General features: G+C 39.5%; 3 protein-coding genes across 3 annotated transcripts; 1 reads left to right on the plus strand and 2 right to left on the minus strand.

The window, feature by feature from the left end:
• Positions 1–929: 929 nt before the first annotated feature.
• LOC116692172 (CMRF35-like molecule 3) lies at positions 930–3236 on the minus strand. Its single transcript, XM_032520268.1, has 3 exons — positions 2847–3236; positions 2461–2512; positions 930–2304 (listed from the first exon to the last, which is right to left on the minus strand). The coding sequence occupies exons 1-3, from the start codon at positions 3145–3147 to the stop codon at positions 2211–2213; spliced, it is 447 nt and encodes a 148-aa protein (XP_032376159.1). The 5' UTR covers positions 3148–3236; the 3' UTR covers positions 930–2210.
• A 3596-nt stretch (positions 3237–6832) lies between these two features.
• Positions 6833–10136, plus strand: LOC116692156 (acidic mammalian chitinase). Its single transcript, XM_032520234.1, has 11 exons — positions 6833–6877; positions 7080–7109; positions 7204–7405; positions 7504–7560; positions 7656–7821; positions 8068–8192; positions 8364–8487; positions 8641–8826; positions 9012–9131; positions 9463–9604; positions 9700–10136. Exons 1-11 carry the CDS (start codon positions 6853–6855, stop codon positions 9993–9995), a joined length of 1473 nt encoding a protein of 490 aa, XP_032376125.1. The 5' UTR covers positions 6833–6852; the 3' UTR covers positions 9996–10136.
• A 311-nt stretch (positions 10137–10447) lies between these two features.
• Positions 10448–13839, minus strand: mfsd4ab (major facilitator superfamily domain containing 4Ab). The gene is made up of 10 exons (XM_032520232.1): positions 13497–13839; positions 13191–13389; positions 12664–12909; positions 12404–12566; positions 12122–12237; positions 11838–12011; positions 11250–11397; positions 11089–11159; positions 10835–10955; positions 10448–10731 (listed from the first exon to the last, which is right to left on the minus strand). The coding sequence occupies exons 1-10, from the start codon at positions 13724–13726 to the stop codon at positions 10625–10627; spliced, it is 1575 nt and encodes a 524-aa protein (XP_032376123.1). The 5' UTR covers positions 13727–13839; the 3' UTR covers positions 10448–10624.
• Positions 13840–20127: the final 6288 nt, after the last annotated feature.

The raw sequence follows: 20127 nt of genomic DNA on the forward strand, positions 1-20127 counted from the left end.
CAGCAGAAGTGGTGACATCACCTCATTCAATCCCTCTCACCTTGCATCCTCACCTGAAACTGAGCTCGACCTCTTCCAGACTACATCGTTATACACCATAGATAGATTTCCATTGGGCAGAGAAATAGGTGATTTGAGTATCAAACATGGCTTTTTCTTGTTATTTATATTGATGTATGTAGCTGAACTGGCCAAAAAATATGAAAATCTGCAGAATATAGTACCATAGCTCTGAAATTAATGAGACATTACTCAAATGTGCTTTTGTTGTTTGCAAGTTGACTCAATCCTGTGGTGTTTTTGAGGACACAGCTACCTTGCTGTAGGCCTTTTTATGGAAGCCCTTTTTTACATGCCACAGGTGCAGCTAATAAAATTAATGATGGCTGTATTTCATTTAGCTACAGTTTAAGGGCCCTGGTATTGTGAATGCTGGCTCACTGTCACACTGTCACAGTTTAATGGGGCACTTGAACATAACGGAGCCATCGTTACTGCTATGGCCCTGCTATGGTGGTGGTTATTACGCAGTGGATATGACACATGCCTTTGGTGTGAAAGACCTGGGTTAGATTCCCGCTGCAATGCATCAACCAATGTGTCTTTAAGCAAGACACTTGACCCCTATTTGCTCCAGAGGCGTGCAACCTCTGATATGTAGCAATTGTAAGTTGCTTTGTCTAAAAGTGTCAGCTAAATCACATGTAATGTAACAATGACCCTGTTGTGTAACACCTGTGCTAGTCCTGCTATGACAAATGAAAGTGCCTGCTGTGAAATTGTTTTGAATGTTTTGTCCACCCTCCTGTACATGTATGAAGGAGACATAATATAAAAAAAAACCCATAAAGCAATCCAATACAGCCCCTTTACAGTGCCTCTCTGGTGCATACAACCTGAACATTACATGCTTCACAGTAATAAGGTGTGGCTAATAAAACTGATAATAAATGCTGTTCTCTAAAAGCAGCAGACAGAAGTGTCCAACATCGTGCAGCTACAACCAGCAGGTAAAAACATCTACTTGACAAATATCACAAATCACCACTGCCTATTCCACACTGATAGAAGATATATTTATTAGGGGTTTCCCTCTATTTACATCAGCTGAAGAGAGACAGGAAATGGGGGAGAGAGAGGGGGTATGACATGCAGCAAAGGGCCTCAGATTGGGTTCGAGTCTGGGCCGCTGGCAAGGACTGAGCCTACATGGGGCGCATGCTCTACAAGGTAAGCCATAGGCCGCCCCCACCACTCTGTGGTCTTTTAAAGGATTTGATATGTCACCTTTTCGGTTGAATTTGACTATGATTAAGCTTTGATTTGGGAAAGCCCCTTTGCTTGGTGTGGTTTTCTGTTGCTTTGCTTTGTGTCTCCAGGGCTGCAGAGCCCTTGGAGGGTAATCAGTGGCATGGGATGTGGGATATGCATATAAACCAGAGCAGCAGCTAGACCTTGCCAAGACTTTCTCACCTCAAACACCTCTGGGTTGTGGTCTTTCGCTCATCCTCTCTCTACCCTACTGACATTACAGTTTCTTGCCATCTATTTGTTGGACTTGTTTTGATTATTTTGTAGTAAATTAATTACTTTATTAGTTTTCACACCTGTATGCCTCCCATTTTTGTCCCAGTTTAAGGGCCGGGCTGATTGCAACAACAAATCCCAGTTTGCATAAACAGAAAAACACAATGGCAGCTGTAGGTATCCCATAATCCTATCTAAAGAAATCGTACCTACCTCTGTAATCCTTTCTAAGATTAACAAAGAAAAATTGAGCAGGAAATCATCACCATTCAACTTCGTCCAAATTTTTTGTCTTTATGCGTGAAGGTATTTTGTTACCAGAATTCCTTTCAGATTTTTATAAAATGCCTAGAAACTTGTGGTTAAATGTAAAAAGTCAACCTCTGTGACCGTCCACATAACATCTGCAAATAAATTAGATGAAAGCCAAGAGCATCATTTCTCCAGAGGTGCTAATCTTTTAAGATGATTGGATATTCAAAAGTTGGGCCCAAAGTTATTTTATGCTCTGGCACCAAAATTAATCAGGTTTTAATCATTTATATACCAAGAAAAAAAGAGGCCGACTGCCACTTTTTCACTTAGTTAATTTCTTAGTTTAATCCACACACTGACAGAATGTTCACTGGAAGAATTGTTTTGTAGCCTCAGTATATAAATGAGTTTATAATTCACTCATGACTTTAAATCCTAGATATCCTCCACACAGCCAAGTGTGTTGATGCCAAACAACTCAACATTAAAATAAAGAGGATCCAACGCAGAGTTGCCCACCAACTAGTTTAAACAAACATAAAAAAATGGGGATTAGAATCACATTTGTGGCATATAATTCCATATGTTTCTTTATTCAATCATATTAACTGTTAATCATTATTTCAATAAATGGCAATAAAGAAAGTACATTTTAGTGTGCCTGTAGACTCATCTGACCTTATTTCATCTTGTTCCAGTGTCAGTAATGGAGTGGCGGTTGTGGTTATCACTGTGGAAAAGAAAATCAATTACTCATAATGAATTACTGACAAATCAATCTCCTAGAAACTACGTTTATGTAAGCTACTAGTAGTTAGTAAGTTAGACTTCTTGTCCATAATGTGGAAAATTCTTTTTGGCTTCCTGCGCACATTAAAATAAGCCATTAAGAACATATCAACAACAAGAGCAAAACAATATTCAAGGCAGATAACACAATTTATGTCAAGTTTAGCTGACAAGTTAGAGTCAGTCATATGAGCTTTTGTTGATCTGGGTAAAAAAAAAAAGGGACTGTATTACGTTTGATGCGGTGTCTGAGTTAACATGCAGCTGAGGCTTACCTGTGTGGGAGACGCGGAGACTGACACCAGTATAGATGTTCTTTCCTTGTCTGGCAATGACACACCAGTACATACCCTCATCGCTTTCTTTGAGAGAAGACATAGTCACAGTGAAGACTCCTGCATCCCTATCATCTGCAATGGAGCTTCTGTCACTGTGTTCCCCCCTGGGGGTTTTCACCACGATGCGACACAGCTCATAGAATGCTCCTCTGCACCAGTACTTTGTGTAGTCTTTGAACTGAAGCTCATACTGACAAGAGACAGCTACAGATGCTCCGTGTGCTCCTGTAACCACCATGGGAGCTGACAACTGGCCTGAGTCCACCACATGCTTTGTTAGCCAAAAGAGACAGAGAGCTGGACCTGTGAAAATGTAAAAAAAAAACACAAGTCAATAACCGTCATTTACAGTTTTCTTTGCCAGTACACAGCTCAGTGTTTTGAGCTGTAGCTTTCACCTAATTGGTTTTGTTTATGTATTATTTTTTAATTTGGGCCCCCTCTTTTCTCGTCTTTCGGGTTTTTTTAATTTACTTTGTTCCTTCACATTCTTTTTTATTTAATGCAAATTTTGCTGGTTGACTGCAAGGGGCTACAAGGGAAAAGACTTTTTTGCTAACCGTGTCACATTTTCATTTTAGTGTAAACAAAACAATGTCAATTTATTGGATTCCCTTTAAAAAGACAAAACATTTTTAAATACTAAATAAAAAAAAGGCCTTACCTTGAAAAGCTAGGCACATCCCTGCGGCCCTTATGATTGGGAAATGAAAGAACAATGTGAAAAAAAGTGTGAAACTCTTTTCCCCTTTCCTTTTCCTGTGTTGTAAGGGGTGCATTTGGGGGATTCAGGGTTTTTCCCCATTTTTCATTTTCGTAGACGAGTTTGATGGGCATTCATATTTTGATTCCCCACACATAAACTTTTTTCCCCCTTTGTGATCTGTATCGTGTGGGTACTAAAAGGGCTCAAGCGGGTTGGCTGACGCACTTTGGGGCTTTTTAAAGTTTTTAAAAAAAAAAAAGACCAACCCTCCCCCTCCTCCATCCTCCCCTCCCTTTGGCTTTTTTGGGGCCCAACCCCCAACCCGCACCCCAAATCCTTGCGCGGTTATTGCTGAACACGGAAGCTGGGTTTATGCTTTGGGGGGCAGGTGGGCAGTTTAGTTTTGTTGGGGCCGTTGTAGACCCTTGCCTGGACCGTGTTTTTACAGTTTGTTCTGGGACAGGCAGCTCGCAGATAGTGAGGAGGTGTGTGTTGTATGTGACAACACATCTATCCTAAAACACGCGTGACATCGCTCAGAGCACCTTTAACTGCAAGGCCAGTTTATTTACTTATACAGCAGGTGGCACTAAAGGCCAGACTGTCACATAATATGTTAGTACAGTGTCTATCAGCTGGGGATCTATCCTTATTTAATGTATTTTATAAAGAAAGAAGGTGAATTAAGACTACATTAACAAAATCAAATGAGGAGGTTGCAGTGTTTCCATTTTCTATCTATCTATCTATCTATCTATCTATCTATCTATCTATCTATCTATCTATCTATCTATCTATCTATCTATCTATCTATCTATCTATCTCAATCATTCCATCCATCCATCTATCTACCCAACTATCTATCTATCTATCTATCTATCTATCTATCTATCTATCTATCTATCTATCTATCAATCAATCAATCTATCTATCTATCTATCATCTATCTATCTATCTATCTATCTATCTATCTATCTATCTATCTATCTATCTATCTATCTGTCTATCTGTCTGTCTTTCTGTTTGTCTGTCTGTCTGTCTTTCTATCTATCTATCTATCTAGCTATCTATCTATTTATCTATCTATCTATCTATCAATCAATCAATCAATCAATCAATCAAACAATCAATCAATCAATCTATCTATCTATCTATCTATCTATCTATCTATCTATCTATCGCCCCATTGCTTCAAGTCCACTGCATTTGTCGGAGTACTTCTGCAGGCTTTTTGTGTTATCTGATTGCCGTTTTGCGCCACGGTACATTTTTAATGGCTTAATAATGATGTAACTGATGCCAATTATTATCATAAAAGATTATGCTTTCAGATTTCTGTCCATTGGCTTCCGTATTTCATGTCCATATTACATTTACAGTGTTTGACTTTGCTTTTTTCTGTGGTGCAGTTCAGTCCTGCGAACATGCGTTGGCTCTATGTTTCATTTTGTCAGGTCTTTCAGTGAGAACAAACATATTGCTGTTCTGTAATATTTACAACAACAACCAACAAAGATTTTTTAGTGAGGAAAATAATTCTATAACAAACACCACAAGGCGAGCTGTATTATTGTTGTGTAATCTGAGTTGATTGTGCCAGAGAGCGGATGTGTGAGATTACAACACCTTTAGGTAGACTGGCATGTCTTTTCCCAACAGGATCACAATGAACTTCATTTCCCATAACATTACTCTCTATTACAAACTAAGAACTTCACATTCACGTCCATTTATCAGTTATTCACTCATTTCTAGTGGCATGGATGAATAGATTCTCTGAGTTTACTGTAAGTGGAAGTTGGAAATGACCTGTCCTTCGAGCCAGAGCACAGGAAAAAAACAGAACCATGTTGGTGACACATGCAGTGGTGCTGAGTGGACAAGGCATGAGGGTTACGTCACCCACAGCCACATTTCTGTTTTTCAAATCCTCTGTTATAACTACTGCTTATTTAACCTATCAAACATATGCATAGGGTCGTTTTATTTGAGAATTATGGCACAGCAATGTAGCTTCTACCACTTATTATAAAACTCGTGAATATTCACGCTGCTATTGGATGAGGTCACAGTGTCAGCATTCTTTCATTTTGAACTGAGCAGATGTATAATTTAAGGACATTTATGATATGTCATTAGTCTTTGATTTGCACCTCGAGGAACACATTCTTAAGTACCAAACTTTCCTGAGATGATGAAATGACCTTGATTAAAACTTAAATTGGACTGTATTTTACTTTCACCGTACGTAAGAAAATTAGTCGTTAAGTTAAATTTTTGTTTGAAGTCTTTTTTTTTTCAGTTTTTGTTACACGCCAGGAAAAAAATATGTTGTTTTGGAAAAGGAACGGCAGTACCCTCGGCTTCAGCTCAGCCAAGGTGATTTTTTTCCGCTGTTACCAGCATATCTTTCTTTAAATATTATATAAACTATTAAAGATAAAGAAGGCTGCATCATAATGGAAGTGAAATGATTAGATAAGTTCTCTATTTACTGTGTAAAGGCTTTTGATTTCATTGCAAATCCCTCGTTATGACATATCACGATCCTCTTTTCAGCATGATTAGAGTTGTCAGACATATTTATTATCAAATATCTGCAGTCTAAATAGTTTTTCAAAGGCAACGTTGCCCGTTGTTTACGCGAGTTGACTTCTAATGTGTTATGTCACCGCTGAACAGACAGCTAATTTACTCTGCAATATGAAAGACATATTTGATAAGATATCATATATTTATGTACTTTAATCATATCAACAAACATTTGTCTTTCCTCTTGTTTTGCTGTGCATGCATAGAAAACCCACTTTTAAATGTTAAATGTTTGTCTTTCTGCTATAAGATTAGAATATTTATTACACTTTTGGCAGGCATGAAAGGCTGATATATAATGCAAAAAAATGTGATACTTACACTTATATATTGTATTTTGTGTAACTTTTAAAACAAAGCCTCATGCATATTTTCTGCATTGTGTTTGCTTTGTATTATGTTTGGTTTGGATAAATGAGTCCTTCACACAAGGAGAAAGTGGGCCTGTGGTGAAAACATGCCTGCCAACGTGATAAGTAATCACATATTACTCCATAAGTGAACACTTTTGATATTCGTCTCTGAAACAATCTTATGCAAATGAACACCCTTTTGGCCGATGTCCCAATTTTGTTAAGTTTGAGCAAAGTGAGAGTGTATAAAAGTGAGTGTACCTGTTAGCTGACCTCCCTGTACAAGGTAGACATGGGCAAAACACTGTTTGTGACGGGTAAGTCCATGCTTCTGTATTTTCAAACTTTTGTCTCTTGTATGTGCAGCACATAGTCTCCTGGCAATTGCTATTTCTAGTATTTGGATATACATTGTGTTGTATTCACTTTTTGTAAGGGGAATTTTTTTTTTTTCAGTGAATTTTTTTTCCAGTAAATGTTTTTTTGCTCGAAGATAATATGTGGCGTTTAATTTTACAGCTGTGGCCTTGCTACTGCATGCGCAGCTCGGTAAGTGTGCATGTTTCCTTTTCTTTTTTATAGTCAGAAATTGCATTGCAATACATCTATGGTCCATAAATAATTCATTCCTTTTGAATCAAAGGCTCCGCCTTCATACTGTCATGCTACTTCACAAATTGGGCCCAGTACAGACCACCTCCAACCATATTTATGCCCAACGACATCGACCCATGCCTGTGTACCCATCTTCTGTATGCCTTCGCCACCATAAAGAACAACCAACTGGCCACCTATGAGTGGAACGACGTGGAGCTTTACAGTCAGTTCAACGCCCTGAAGAACAAGTGAGTTACAGAAAAAATGTCTGTTTCATTTCGGAAAGAAAAAAGAATTACGTAATGAGGGATATAAAGAAACATGAAAATGTCTTGTTTCTTGGCAGGAATGGCAACCTGAAGACTCTTCTGTCTGTTGGAGGATGGAACTTTGGCTCTTCAGGGTGAGTTACTCTCCAAATATCTGCAGACACAGCATTCTATATAGTGGAGTACTTCTGATATTTTTGTAACACAATCATTTCTATTCCCACATTAGTTTTTCACAAATGGTGTTGAGCCCTGCCAACCGTCAGACCTTCATCAACTCGGTCATTTCATTCCTGAGGATGTATGAGTTTGATGGGCTTGACATTGACTGGGAGTATCCAGCCAACAGAGGAGGCTCTCCCCAGGACAAGCAGTACTACTCTGTTTTCCTGGAGGTTTGTTTGCTCTGTCCGGTTTACCTCTCAGTTTCTGTTTAATTGTTTTTTTCAATACAGTTAAAATATTTTCATATAAAATATCAAATATGACTGTTAAAGGTTGCCTTGACTTTTACATTAAATCCCTGCGAAAATATAGACAAAAGCAAAACAACTCACAGCCTGACCATGTTACAAAGCATGGATTATTAACACTGGAGTTCATTTAACACAAAACATTTGATGTTTGTTGACATTCAACAGGAGATGAGAGCTGCCTTTGAGAATGAGGCCAAGCAGAGCAACAGGGCTCGTCTCCTGATGTCTGCTGCTGTGTCGGCTGGAAAGGACACCATTGATTCTGCTTATCAGATTCCCAAGCTTGGCCAGTAAGCACTTGAAACAATATGTGTGGTGCGCCCAATCTTATCCACCACAACATGATGAGTTACAGTTGAACGGAACAAAACCAAATTTCCCCCTTTAAGTTCAAAATGATTAATACATGCTTGTTAAGGTTGCTGTGGTAACCTCTTTCCTTCTTGTTTTTTGCCCCCTAGGGCCCTGGATATGATCAACGTGATGACATATGACTTCCATGGCTCTTGGGACCCCATGACTGGCGAGTGCAGTCCTCTGTTCAAAGGCCCTGAGGACCAGGGTGGCTTCATCTATTTCAATGTGGTGAGTACTTGACCATCCTCACAAACAGACTTTTAATTCACCAAAACTGGGCTTGTGCAAAGAATACACCTGCAGTCTGCAAGCTCACAAGCATTCACATGCATTTACAAAAGCTATCTAGTTCCAGAGCCACGTCCATTTCCTTTGTTTCAGGACTATGCCATGAACTACTGGAAGAGCCAGGGAGCCCCAGCTGAGAAGCTGATTGTTGGTTTGCCTACTTACGGAAACACATTCACTCTTAGAAACCCCGCTAACCATGGTGTTGGAGCACCTATTGCTGGCGCAGGAACTCCAGGAAAGTACACACAAGAGGCTGGAGAGCTTGCTTACTTTGAGGTACGCTTTTTTTTATTATCGTAACAACGTCAGCTTGAATGCTGATGGAGGTTCAGTGTTAGTTAATATTCATTTGTGTGCTTGACAACAGAGCAGGATGGTTTATCATCGTGGCACAGACTCCAGATGAAGAAGCGAATGAGTTTCTAGGCTAGGCATTAATGCACTGCTTTGTGAAATTACAGATCTGCGGCTTTTTGAAAAATGGAGCTACTGAGGTTTGGAACCAGGCCCAGGATGTGCCATATGCCTACAAGGGAAACCAGTGGGTGGGCTATGACAACATGAAGAGCTTCCAGATCAAGGTAACAGAACTGCACAGATTGTTTGTTTTACCGTTTGACAGGCCAATCTGTTGTACCTCTGAGCTAAATGTTTCCCAATCACCATAAACTGTCAAGACTTTATTAAGTATTAATATAAATAAATGTGAAAGTTCTCCCTCTGTGCTACAGCAGAATGTGACAGGAACAAATTTATTAGAATGTCTTTTATTTGATCCCCTTTTTTTCTGTATGTGGGGTCACACTGCAGTTATCATCAAACACTGCATCAAGGTCTTCTGATGAAGTTGCCATGTGTTTTTTTTTTAACTGAAAATGCTATACTACAACTCCTCCTGCTGGCTGTCTGTAGGTTGACTGGCTGACAAAGAGTAACTTTGGAGGTGCCATGGTGTGGACCCTTGACATGGACGACTACATGGGTACTTTCTGTAACCAGGGAAAATACCCACTGATTAATGTTCTCAAAAAGGGCCTTAATCTGGAACAAGCATGTAAGACTTGTACTTCATCATTGGTGAACTACTTTGAACACAGTGTTCTCACAACATTCCTTTTTAATAAATAATACATTTGTGGTGTTTTTCAGCCTGCACCCCTCCAGCCACTCCCCTTCCTCCAATCGCAGGAGTGAGCACAACTCCCGGAGGCAGCTCTGGAGGCAGCTCCAGTGGCGGCTCCAGTGGCGGTAGCAGCTCCTCTGGTGGGGCTTCGGGCACCAGCGGCATGGACAGTAGTTTCTGCGTTGGAAAGGCCAATGGCATGTATCCCAACCCAACAAACAAGAACCAATTTTACAACTGCAGCAGCGGCAAAACCTACTTTGAGAACTGCGCTTCTGGTCTGGTCTTTGACGCGTCCTGTTCTTGTTGTAACTGGTCCTAAAGCTATTTAAAGCTGAAGTTACATGTTAATTGTTTAAAGGCTGGATGGCTCTGTTTTACAGTCATTGACTGAGGATGGTTAACAATGTAAAACCTGACGCTCTCCTCTTTGACAGCCAAGAAAATAAACATTTGAATGGTTGCTCGTGTTTTTTTTCCATTTGTTGTCGTTTTTAAAATGCAGAATTGTCACAGTATTAATCCAAACAACATATGTTCATATGTATTCCATGTACATATGCCAAACGATATTCAAAAACACAAAACAGTATGAAAACACAAGATTACGATTAAAACGTCAACTAGAAAACAATTTAAACAGAAGTATCCTACAGGTGATCATAATCCTTGTACTGTACATTTTAAACGCTGATGCTATATAAAACAGAACACCAAACCACAATTTGATGAACACTGTCCGTGATTTACAAAATCTAAGAGTTTAAACTTTAACCTGTAACAGTAGCATATTATCTACTTTGCAAATATGTAATTTCCAGCAAAATAAAAGTACATTGGTAAAATGTTCATTCACTATCCTTTTGTGAAACATCTTTGATCCATCGTCTTTATGGATAGAATATTGTAATACTACATCCCGTAGGGTCGCCAGTAGAGGACCAAGAACTTCTACTGCCCCTCTCGGCTGCTCTCTGTCTCTTCTTTCTCTTCTGTTTTGGCACATCCATTCTCTTCTTTTGCTGGTTCCTCCACCATGGCTGACTTTTTTGTCGTTCCTGTTGGGATGCAGAGGGAGAATAAAAAGGGGCATGATGAGTGTGAAATGAATGAAAACAAACCTTAGGCAGCAGTGTATGAGAGTTTTGGCTGATACCGTACCTGTGAGGTAATTTCTATGCATTCGATGGAACAGCAGGAGACCAATAAAGAGGATAAAACCAAGGCAGGCGATTATCATTCCACACAGCAGGAAGCTGTAGCTGCCTTGGGCCTGGATAATCTGGGGATGAGATAGGAACATTAAACTGCTGAACACAAATCTAAATCTCCACTGGGCTTGTTTCTGCAGTTATAAGCATATTTCTCACACTTCTGCACATTCTCTTTTTCTGTAATAATGAAGATAGTCTTACTGAGCCAACCAGAACCTGCATAACCATCTCTCCCATCCCTGCACTTGTCACCAGGACTGACGTTGCACAACCTGGAAAAACAGAAATGCATGGTTTATTTCTTCTCCCTGCTATGATTCCACTACTGTGTTATATGCATTTTGCTGTAAACACTTTGTTACCCTGATAATCAAGGATGTCTTCGGTATAGGCGAGCATACAGGGGAATATGCTGCTGAGGAAAAGCCCACAAAGAAATGTCCCGGCAAACAGAAAGGTGCTGCTGGTGTAGAAAATAAGCAGCATCAAGACCGTAACAATAGCAGCTGCCTGTAGAAACAAAAAGAGAGCATTACCAATTAAGTGTTTTACCTCTAAGTTTGATTGTGCATGTCTCATCTATCATGCCTGAATCATTCCAAAAAAGGTGAACTCAGAAGTTCCATCACATGATCATTGCATGTGTCTTGGAAATATTTATATTCATAAGTATATCTGTGTGGTTATGAAACAAAGGATAATTTCCTTTGGGCTATATGGGTTTGCTGAATGTCTGATTTCCTATAGCATTGCTTGGATCTACCCAACAAATCATTATATATAGTCTATTCTGGTGTAAATATCAGTCTAATAATAATACATTTAGAAGTAAGGGTACTCATGTGGACAAAAAATCTGAATTGCCGGCACTCAGAACTGATGAGTACTGGCCCATTTCAGGCACTGTTCATGTGATATATGATGGCTTTCTATATGTTTTATGGCCTTACCAGGTTGAACATAAGCAGTTTCACCGGCTTGAAACGGTACGAGAGAGGAATGGACAACAGACGTCCTGCAGTGATGGCTGCCCAAAAGATACTGGCCAGGTAACCCGCTGTCTTATTAGGCAACGATATAGGTGGTGACACACCGTAGGTGTAGACAAAACCAGCATATGCACCCTGAAAGGAAAAAGCAAATTCTGAGTTATATGCAAAGCAGATTTTGTATGCGTTCTGACAATTTTATGTGGAAATGCACACCAAATTATTTATCTGCAGCCCTCACTCACCACAATACCATCGGTCATGAAGAGCACCATCCCACCGAGGATATGAATCATAAAGAAGGATACTGGCAGCCCACGCAGGTTATCATTCTGACAGCAGCTAAAGATATTCCTGTGACCTGTGACAGAGGGTAAGGTCACAAATGACAGATTGTAGCACACAAAATGACATTTATTGTGATTTCTCCCCCTATAAACCAACTGAAACCCACTGAATAAAATATGCATCATTCATCTTGAAACAGAAGTCCTGTAAAATAAAAATCCCTTCTTCCACATCTTTACCTCCAGCTTCATGTTCCTCCTGCTCCGCGTCCGAGACCTCTGCCCCCTGCTGGTTCTCCATTGCTAGTTCATCTTTGTCCAGGAGACGAGGAGTGCCGCTGGGGCAGTATGGGATCAGCTGCTCTCGATACATCAGGAAAAGGACTGCAATGGGCACGGGTAGCTGAGGGTGCACAAATATTATTTTCACTTCAACTAAAGTATAAAACTAAGAAAGAAAGTAACTCTATCTGCTACTGTACATCTGTTCAGTGTGTTACATTGAGAAGCGCCATGATCCAGAAGGCATAGTGCACATTGGACTCCTCTTTCTCTCCCTCGTGATGTGGCAGGTTGCTCTGAGTTATGTTGTGCTCTGCAATCGGACTGTTTCTCAGCAGGTTCCTGAAATGATGCATGATCTCTGTCCCATTCTCTGTGTGATTCCCACAGCCCATCTCTGAGAGGAAAGGATCAGCAATCAGTGGGCTCACCAGGGCTCCGAATCCAATGAAGAAATGAAGAGCCTGAAAAAGTGTAGAAGACAAAAGCCAGAGACATGATTTACTGTGCTTTTTATAATATATGTAATTGGCTCATATCTTGAGAAAACAAACCTACTCAACATACCGTATAGAACATTATGAATGTTAATATGTGTGGAGAACGACAAATCAAACTTCTCTAATTTAACTTAATTCACTAACTTTATGTTATGTCTGAATCTGTTATTAATTATTCATTGAATGCAAGTGCTATCATTACATATACATACATTTTTCTACAGATAAGGTACAGGCTTTTTCACCTGTAAGAAAACAGCCGAGTCCCTCTGATAGATGGACACCAGTTGGATGTTAGCGATGGTGTCAATGATGCCCATCGCAAACCCGGACACAGCCATAGCAACGGCAAGCACAAGAACATTATTGCACAGAGGGATGATGGCAAATATTACTGAGATGGTGAGAGCCGAGACAAATAGGGCAGCTAGAGCACTGAACAACCTTTAAAAAAAAAGAAAAGAGACCAAAACGGTTATGATCACGGCCAAATCTTTTTGTTCATGCACACCATACACATGCACAACAGAGTCTGGGGGGATTATACTTACGTCCTCTTGAAAATACCACCAATAGAGCTGCCAATCAACAAGCAGAACTGCTGGGCAAAGAATACCCAAGTAATCTGACTAAGTGTTGACTTTGTTTGACATTGCAAGTCCAAAATTGTAGGTCCAAGGAAAGCAATGCAGAGTCCAAAGCTGAAGAAAACACTCCAGTAGGTCAGTGTGTGATGGGCATTCCTCTTAAACAGAGTCACAATCCGCTCATCCACAAACATTTTGACCAGAGTGCAGTTAAGATAGGTGTACCTCAGGGAAACCGACTGCCAAGGACCTTTTGCTACCAAGTGTTAAAATCTCAATATGTGGGAGCAGCCCGTGAAGCTTTGTGGATGCTTTTTGTAATATCATGAGGAGCTCTTTAAAAGCATTTAGCGTCCTCCTCTTTGGATTGCCTAACTGAAAAGGATGTCCTCTTTAGTTAATGGGTGAAGGGGAGTTTCTTCCAAAAATAATATGAGCATTTGAATTGTGTCAATGATTAGCGATGAAAATGAATCTGTGTTGAAATGCTACCAGAAAGCGTGCATTTATATGTTATGGCACTTCTCACCCTATCAATGGACAATGTATCATTCAGGAAGCAATGAGACACATGGACAAGTTGTCTTTTCTTTCATACCTGGACAACCCTCCGGCACTTATTACAAAAGGAGATTGGACTCTGACATAACTTGGAATTCTATATGAAAAGGAAGGTGTTAATCTGTGAATCTAACATTCATTAATTTATTATGAAACTAAGAAAGACAATATCGTTTCCTCTTTTTTCTCATGCAGTCTTGTGTGTTTACTGTACAATATATGTGTGTGCCCACAATGTTTCTAGTTATTTATTCTCTCTTTTTAGCCTCTAGTAGTAGTGATGTTGCTCTATGGATGGCAATGTCTTTCGGTCAGTCTTGTATCTTCTTCTTGTCCTTAAATTTTCTTTCTTGCCAGCATGTGTGTGTAGGTCAGTCTAAAGTTCAGAAAGGCCACTCAGGATGGATAATATATGCAATAATATGACACTACAATATTTAGCTTGATCTTATTTGAGAATAGATGTCAACCTGGCGAGAAACTGGCCAGGTTAGCTCGGCGTTAGTGTGTGGAGGTTAACTCCTCGACGCAGCGGCCATGGGTTCGGCTCCGACCTGCGGCCCTTTGCTGCATGTCATTCCCCCCCTCTCTCCCCTTTCATGTCTTCATCTGTACTGTGGAAATAAGGGCCTAAAATGCCCCAAAAAGAATCTTAAAAAAAGAAAAGAAAGGACTTACCTAATCCTTTTAATGATTGCATGGGAGAAGCAAAGCGACAGTGGCTGTGGCCAAATATGGGCGTCCGGCAGGGTTGAAACAGGGGAAAGAAATCTCAATACAGGCTTGTTATCAAAACTGGGAATCCTTAAACTTTTTACATAAGTTTTTGAGTTTTTTGTATTATATATTTACAAGAGGATGATGATCACATATTTTTGAATGTGGGATTTAATGCTCTCAGTAATAAATGAATTATCTTTAATACATCTCATTTTTCTAGGTTCTTATCTTGCTGCTGCAGTGAGCCAATCAGTTACTTTGCAAGGTTGTTTGTCTCTAAATACACAAGTATGATGAAAATCTATGGTAGTTATTTCAAGTTTTTCAATATGACACAATTTCCTGTAGCTGTATCTTTTTACCCAGTGGAGCATATGCCAGGATCCCACAGCCTACCAAGCTGAGCTGTGTAACTGATTGGCCAACTTGCCCTGCAAGGTGGAGATACTAGTACCGGTACTTAACCCTGAGAAATATGTGTGTTTATACAAAAGGCATTCATTAACATCTGCTTCCTCTTCTGGAGATATAGCAACACAAGATGACTTCTCCAGGTAATTGTCAACTAACGGGCTCTGAGAGGTGTGCAAGTGGGTGTTAAAAATCAACAGCAACTTCTCAATATGGAAGTAGGATATCATTTTGTGAATTAACCTATTATTTACACAGGTTTGATCAGGAAGAGGTACTGTACGTGTTTGCTAATTAAGGAACAAAAAAAACCTTGAAAATCAGTGTACTTGAGAAAGTGAGTCAGCAAATAGGTGTACAGCTGATGCACATTTTCACAAGTTTCAAGTTTATTTAATTTATACCACTTAAAAAGCAAACAAGCTTTGCACCAAAGTGCTTCACAAAGATAAAAACATATGTTACATGCATAAAACACACATAGATTAATAAAAAAATTGTCTTAAGGCGCGTCTTAAAAACATCCACAGACTCCGCCTGTCTAAAGTCTTCCAGGAGGCTATTCCAGGCAGAGGACCTGCTCCAGAAAAGGCCCTGTCTCCGGCCTGGTTTCCCCCACTATTGGGGCACAGCCAACATACCCCGATGGGGGGGATCTGAGGGGTCTGGAGATGCTATACGGGGTGAGAAGTTCTGATATGTAGGGACGAGACTATGGAGAGATTTGCAGTCGATTATTATAAAAAGTAATTGCAATTTTCTATAAAGGAAATGTAATCCAACTAAATTTCTTTATTGTATTTTTGTTGAGAAGTTTTACACACCCAAGACATGTTGAGCACAATGTAGATTACGATGCTGCTTGGATTTATAATCTGTGTTGCTCCACACATTGTTTTTTGAAATAATTCCAATTAAATTTCGACTGCAGGACACAAGATGTCTCCCACTCCACTGAACAATTCTCAGTGGACTTTCCACACTACACTTTTCCACATGACTACTCCATTCAGGTGAGCACAGATACAACTTTATCTTTCAGTGGATAAGTGGTAAAAAAGCCTTCTAATGTCCAACTCTGCACATAAATCCCTCTGCACAGCGAAGCTCAAACACCCAAGTGAAATATCAAAGAAACTTTTTTAAACAAAATATGCATTTTCTACACAGGGTTTCAACACTAGATGGGGTAAAAGTATTGCATTCATCCTCAATTCAAGGAAAAATCAATCAGGTTTGCCTCTTTAGAAAAATAATGTTGCTCTCTCTATCTCTCAAACCCAGCCAGAACACAGCATCCCTTTTTCAGTCTGACACATGGTTCGCTGATGGCAGCCACATGAAGAGAAAAGACATCAGTAACGGGGTTTAAAGTGGACAAAAACAGCTTTGACTTGCTCCTCTGTGTCTCATCTACACAGGCTGACATTTAGCCAATTCTCAATCAGAGGCCTGAGATAGTGCCCGGACAATGTGACAGGATTCAGAATCTGATTTTTTCTTTCTGCTCTTCAATTCATCTCTGCTATTTTATTTTTTCAATTTAATTCAATTCAATTCAATTCAATTACAATGGACTTCACCGGCATAGGAAACAGATGTTTACATGAAATAAAAACAAAAATGTACATCTTCATCGGTTTCTTGAGGGTCCACTTTGAGTCTGCAGAGAAAAGCACCAGCTGCCATGCAGTATATGATAAAAGACGTACTGAAAATGCCATGGATTACATGCTTATACCTCCAAAGCCTGATATATTTCTTCATAAGCCCATGGATGTGTATGTTAAATTATACGTTAGAGAGCAAAATAAAGATTCCAAGGCCTATAAGAAGGAGAAAGTCACAATATGTTTGAGTATTTTTACTTGTCAAGTCAAACAGGCATACATGATTCAGTATATGCATTAACACACATGAGGGGAGTAGCTAAACTTGACATGATGCATGCTCCTCTTGGAGCAATAAGTAAAGTATGTGTCACATATCTACATTTTTCCAGTCAGTGCCCATAGCCCTGGATGGAAATGCCCTGCAGTGCACCCCCTAGACATCCCCTCAGGCCCAAAATAGAGCCAAGGATATGTGGTATGCAAACAGACTTGTCTGCAGGGCAAAACGGAGCTCTTTGGCGAGGCTGTGTGCTTTCACACTAGCTGCTAGTGGAGCAGTTAAAACCCAAAGCACTTGTGAAAGTTTGTACACGAGTAGATTAGAAAATTCATCAAAGTGTAATTATTCAGAGAAGTTTGAGAGAGAGAGAGATAGAGAGAGAGAAAATGAAATGTCACTTTCGTGTGAAATCATTTCTATACAACAGATTAGGAAGCATCCTCTGGGCAAACTCTTTGCATTTTAAAAGTAAAATACAACCCATCCAAAGATGCCAAAACACGGATGAAAGTAATCTCACTTTTAGTACCGAGTAACATCCTAACCACTGTTTACTTAAGACCTAAACTACAATGCACCACTCTGTTTGCTAATATTTTAAACTACTTTAATAATTTGCTTTAATTGCCAGTTATAAGCTTTGATCATGTGCACTAGATATTTTGTCATATCTACAATGTTACAATGTTGGAATTTCATGTTAAACATGTAAATAATGAGGTAAACGTATTTCAGACAAATCCTTGTAAGCTAAAACTTTCCGATTTTTATTGCTACAAGCTGATATTGTCTTTCAAGAGTAAATAATGAAAGGAAAATTAGCAAAATACATTGTCAGTGAACATTTAGCAGATTTTGGTCTACATTTACAATTACGTTGATAAAAAAGGCATTAGGTTTTCCAAAAAAACGTATTTCCTTTTGCATATTAGTAGTATATGAATGTAACTTCTAGAAGACAGGTTTGGAAAGCCGGAGAAAAAGGTCTCGCAGGAGAGATCTGACTCCAGAGTTATCTTAAATCTTAAAAGAATGTTGCGCCTGTATTCTGATGTGTCCACATTAGGTCTTTCAGAATGTCATTTCAGTTTTGTAGTGTATTGGACTGAGTGCAAAGCCTTACTCTCTGGCATTTCAGGCTTTTAATATTATGTAAATAGAAGTTTAGGTTCAGTGGAGTGTTGATGCTTATCCAAAGACTTCAATCAGGAATTCCCACCCAGAATTCCTAAAAGCGCAGGAGATGATCACATCTGGAGCCCTCTGAAGATAATTGCTTCTGTCAACCAATCCCCACTCTGTACTCTGTATGAATGGAGCGATGCTGTATCTGTTGTTCCCTCTTATATTGGCTAATTATACTCCAAGTGATGGTTACTCTAGGTCTTATCCTGAATTGTTTATCAGTGGCCAATTAATTATGTGTTTCCGTATCTACACTCTGTTTGGATCACAACCTTTTTCTTTCTGCGCGCCTAACATCATTTTTAATTTTACAAAAACATTTGCCATTGATATCAATCCACGGTCACTTCTAAAGGCTCAGCATTTCACACCAAATTGTACTTATCTTCAGATTTTGGTTTGTAGACTCTTCTAATCGTTTCTTCTGATGCAGTAAAGCTGACTTTAACTCCTATCAGTGGGCTCTAAGGGCCTAGGGTGGGCTTTACTTCAAAATGTTACAACAAGTCCTGGAATATATTACTCATCAAGAGCAACTTAAGTCCACCTCATAAGATTTACAATAGTGCTGCAACTAGTGATGATTGCAAAAAATAACAAAAAATGTCAGAAAATAGCGGGAAACAAAATGGCCAAAGGAGCCTAAGTTAACAAACTCATACTGCTTGCTTTGTTCAAACAGTAAATTAAATAAAGATATTTAGTTAAATATTATAGAAGATGGGGAGAACTATTCCAATATTCATTGTGAGGAGCTAGAACTATGGTGCAGCTGTCATGATTCATTTTTTGTTTGAAACCTTGGGAAAAGAAAAAGCTGATGATAAACTACTTTACCCCAAAAATATTAAATTATATGAACTATGCAAAATTATGCAAAATCTAAACGCTCTTTTTTCTAATATTCTTTCTCATTTTGGATACTCCGCTCAAGGCGAATAACAAACAAACAGTTTTAGATATTATACTGTCAGAGCCTAACTTATCCAAACAATCAGACTATATTCTTTTATGTGGAGGTTGCCACTGCAGCAGAGTTTCTCCTCCCTTATGATGTAGCTGTAATTCTAGGAATCAATGTAATCTATTGAGGACAGCTGACTAAACAGTCAAATCTAAAGTAGCATAACAAAGAATTAGTTTCATAGTGAAGGACAGTTTTCCTGAGTATAGAAGGCTTAGACAGAGCCAACACAGGAATAGAAATCAACCATCATGCCCATTTTCATGGATGAGATGCTTTGTCAGTATATCAGCACAGATAATAACTTGAATGCTGTGATGGAGTGTTTCCGACCTCAGTGGATTTAATGAAATGCAAGTGATGAATTCAAAAGCCCACAAAGGAAAAGCGATTTCTGTATTGAGGATACAACTAGCTTTTCTTTTTTTCCCCTGAAGATTTTTCTGTCAGAGGCATAAGAGAGAACGACTCATGCATGCAGCTGTCTGGTAATATGTTTGCACACACATCCGGACACAGAAAGCACAATGGTGATTTATTCTTTTCTATCATAAGATGTCTCTGGCTTTGCCCTTCTTCTCCTTCTCCCCTGTACTCGCTCCCCCCCCACCCGCCTCTCCTGACACAGTCGTAGAAAGCGGAGCAATGATGCGTGTCTTAGTGAAACCTGGTGAATAGTAATGAACCCTGCCTGTGTGTCTATTTGGGGGAAAGCAAAAGGAAGAATGAGAAAGGGTAGGGAAGGGTTTGTGGGGAAGGAGGAGGAGGAGGAGGAGGAGGAGGGTAGACTGTGAGTAAAAAGCAGGGCTTCTCTTTGCAGGACTGATGCAGTACAAGCAGCGCTGAGAAGCACAGTGGTGA

The sequence above is a fragment of the Etheostoma spectabile genome, chromosome 7, assembly GCF_008692095.1.
Source record: "Etheostoma spectabile isolate EspeVRDwgs_2016 chromosome 7, UIUC_Espe_1.0, whole genome shotgun sequence".
Taxonomy (NCBI): domain Eukaryota; kingdom Metazoa; phylum Chordata; class Actinopteri; order Perciformes; family Percidae; genus Etheostoma; species Etheostoma spectabile.

Coding starts and splice junctions, on each gene's coding strand:
- mfsd4ab (XM_032520232.1), bottom strand. CDS start 13,726: ATGTTTGTGGATGAGCGGATTGTGACTCTGTTTAAGAGGAATGCCCAT. Junction 13,390..13,496: donor GGTGGTATTTTCAAGAGGAC/GTAAGTATAATC, acceptor TTTTTTTTAAAG/GTTGTTCAGTGCTCTAGCTG. Junction 12,567..12,663: donor GGATCATGGCGCTTCTCAAT/GTAACACACTGA, acceptor GTGCACCCTCAG/CTACCCGTGCCCATTGCAGT.
- LOC116692172 (XM_032520268.1), bottom strand. CDS start 3,147: ATGGTGGTTACAGGAGCACACGGAGCATCTGTAGCTGTCTCTTGTCAG. Junction 2,513..2,846: donor TCTCCGCGTCTCCCACACAG/GTAAGCCTCAGC, acceptor TCTTTTCCACAG/TGATAACCACAACCGCCACT. Junction 2,305..2,460: donor CTGGAACAAGATGAAATAAG/GTCAGATGAGTC, acceptor TGTTTAAACTAG/TTGGTGGGCAACTCTGCGTT.
- LOC116692156 (XM_032520234.1), top strand. CDS start 6,853: ATGGGCAAAACACTGTTTGTGACGG. Junction 7,406..7,503: donor TTCAACGCCCTGAAGAACAA/GTGAGTTACAGA, acceptor GTTTCTTGGCAG/GAATGGCAACCTGAAGACTC. Junction 8,193..8,363: donor CAGATTCCCAAGCTTGGCCA/GTAAGCACTTGA, acceptor TTTGCCCCCTAG/GGCCCTGGATATGATCAACG.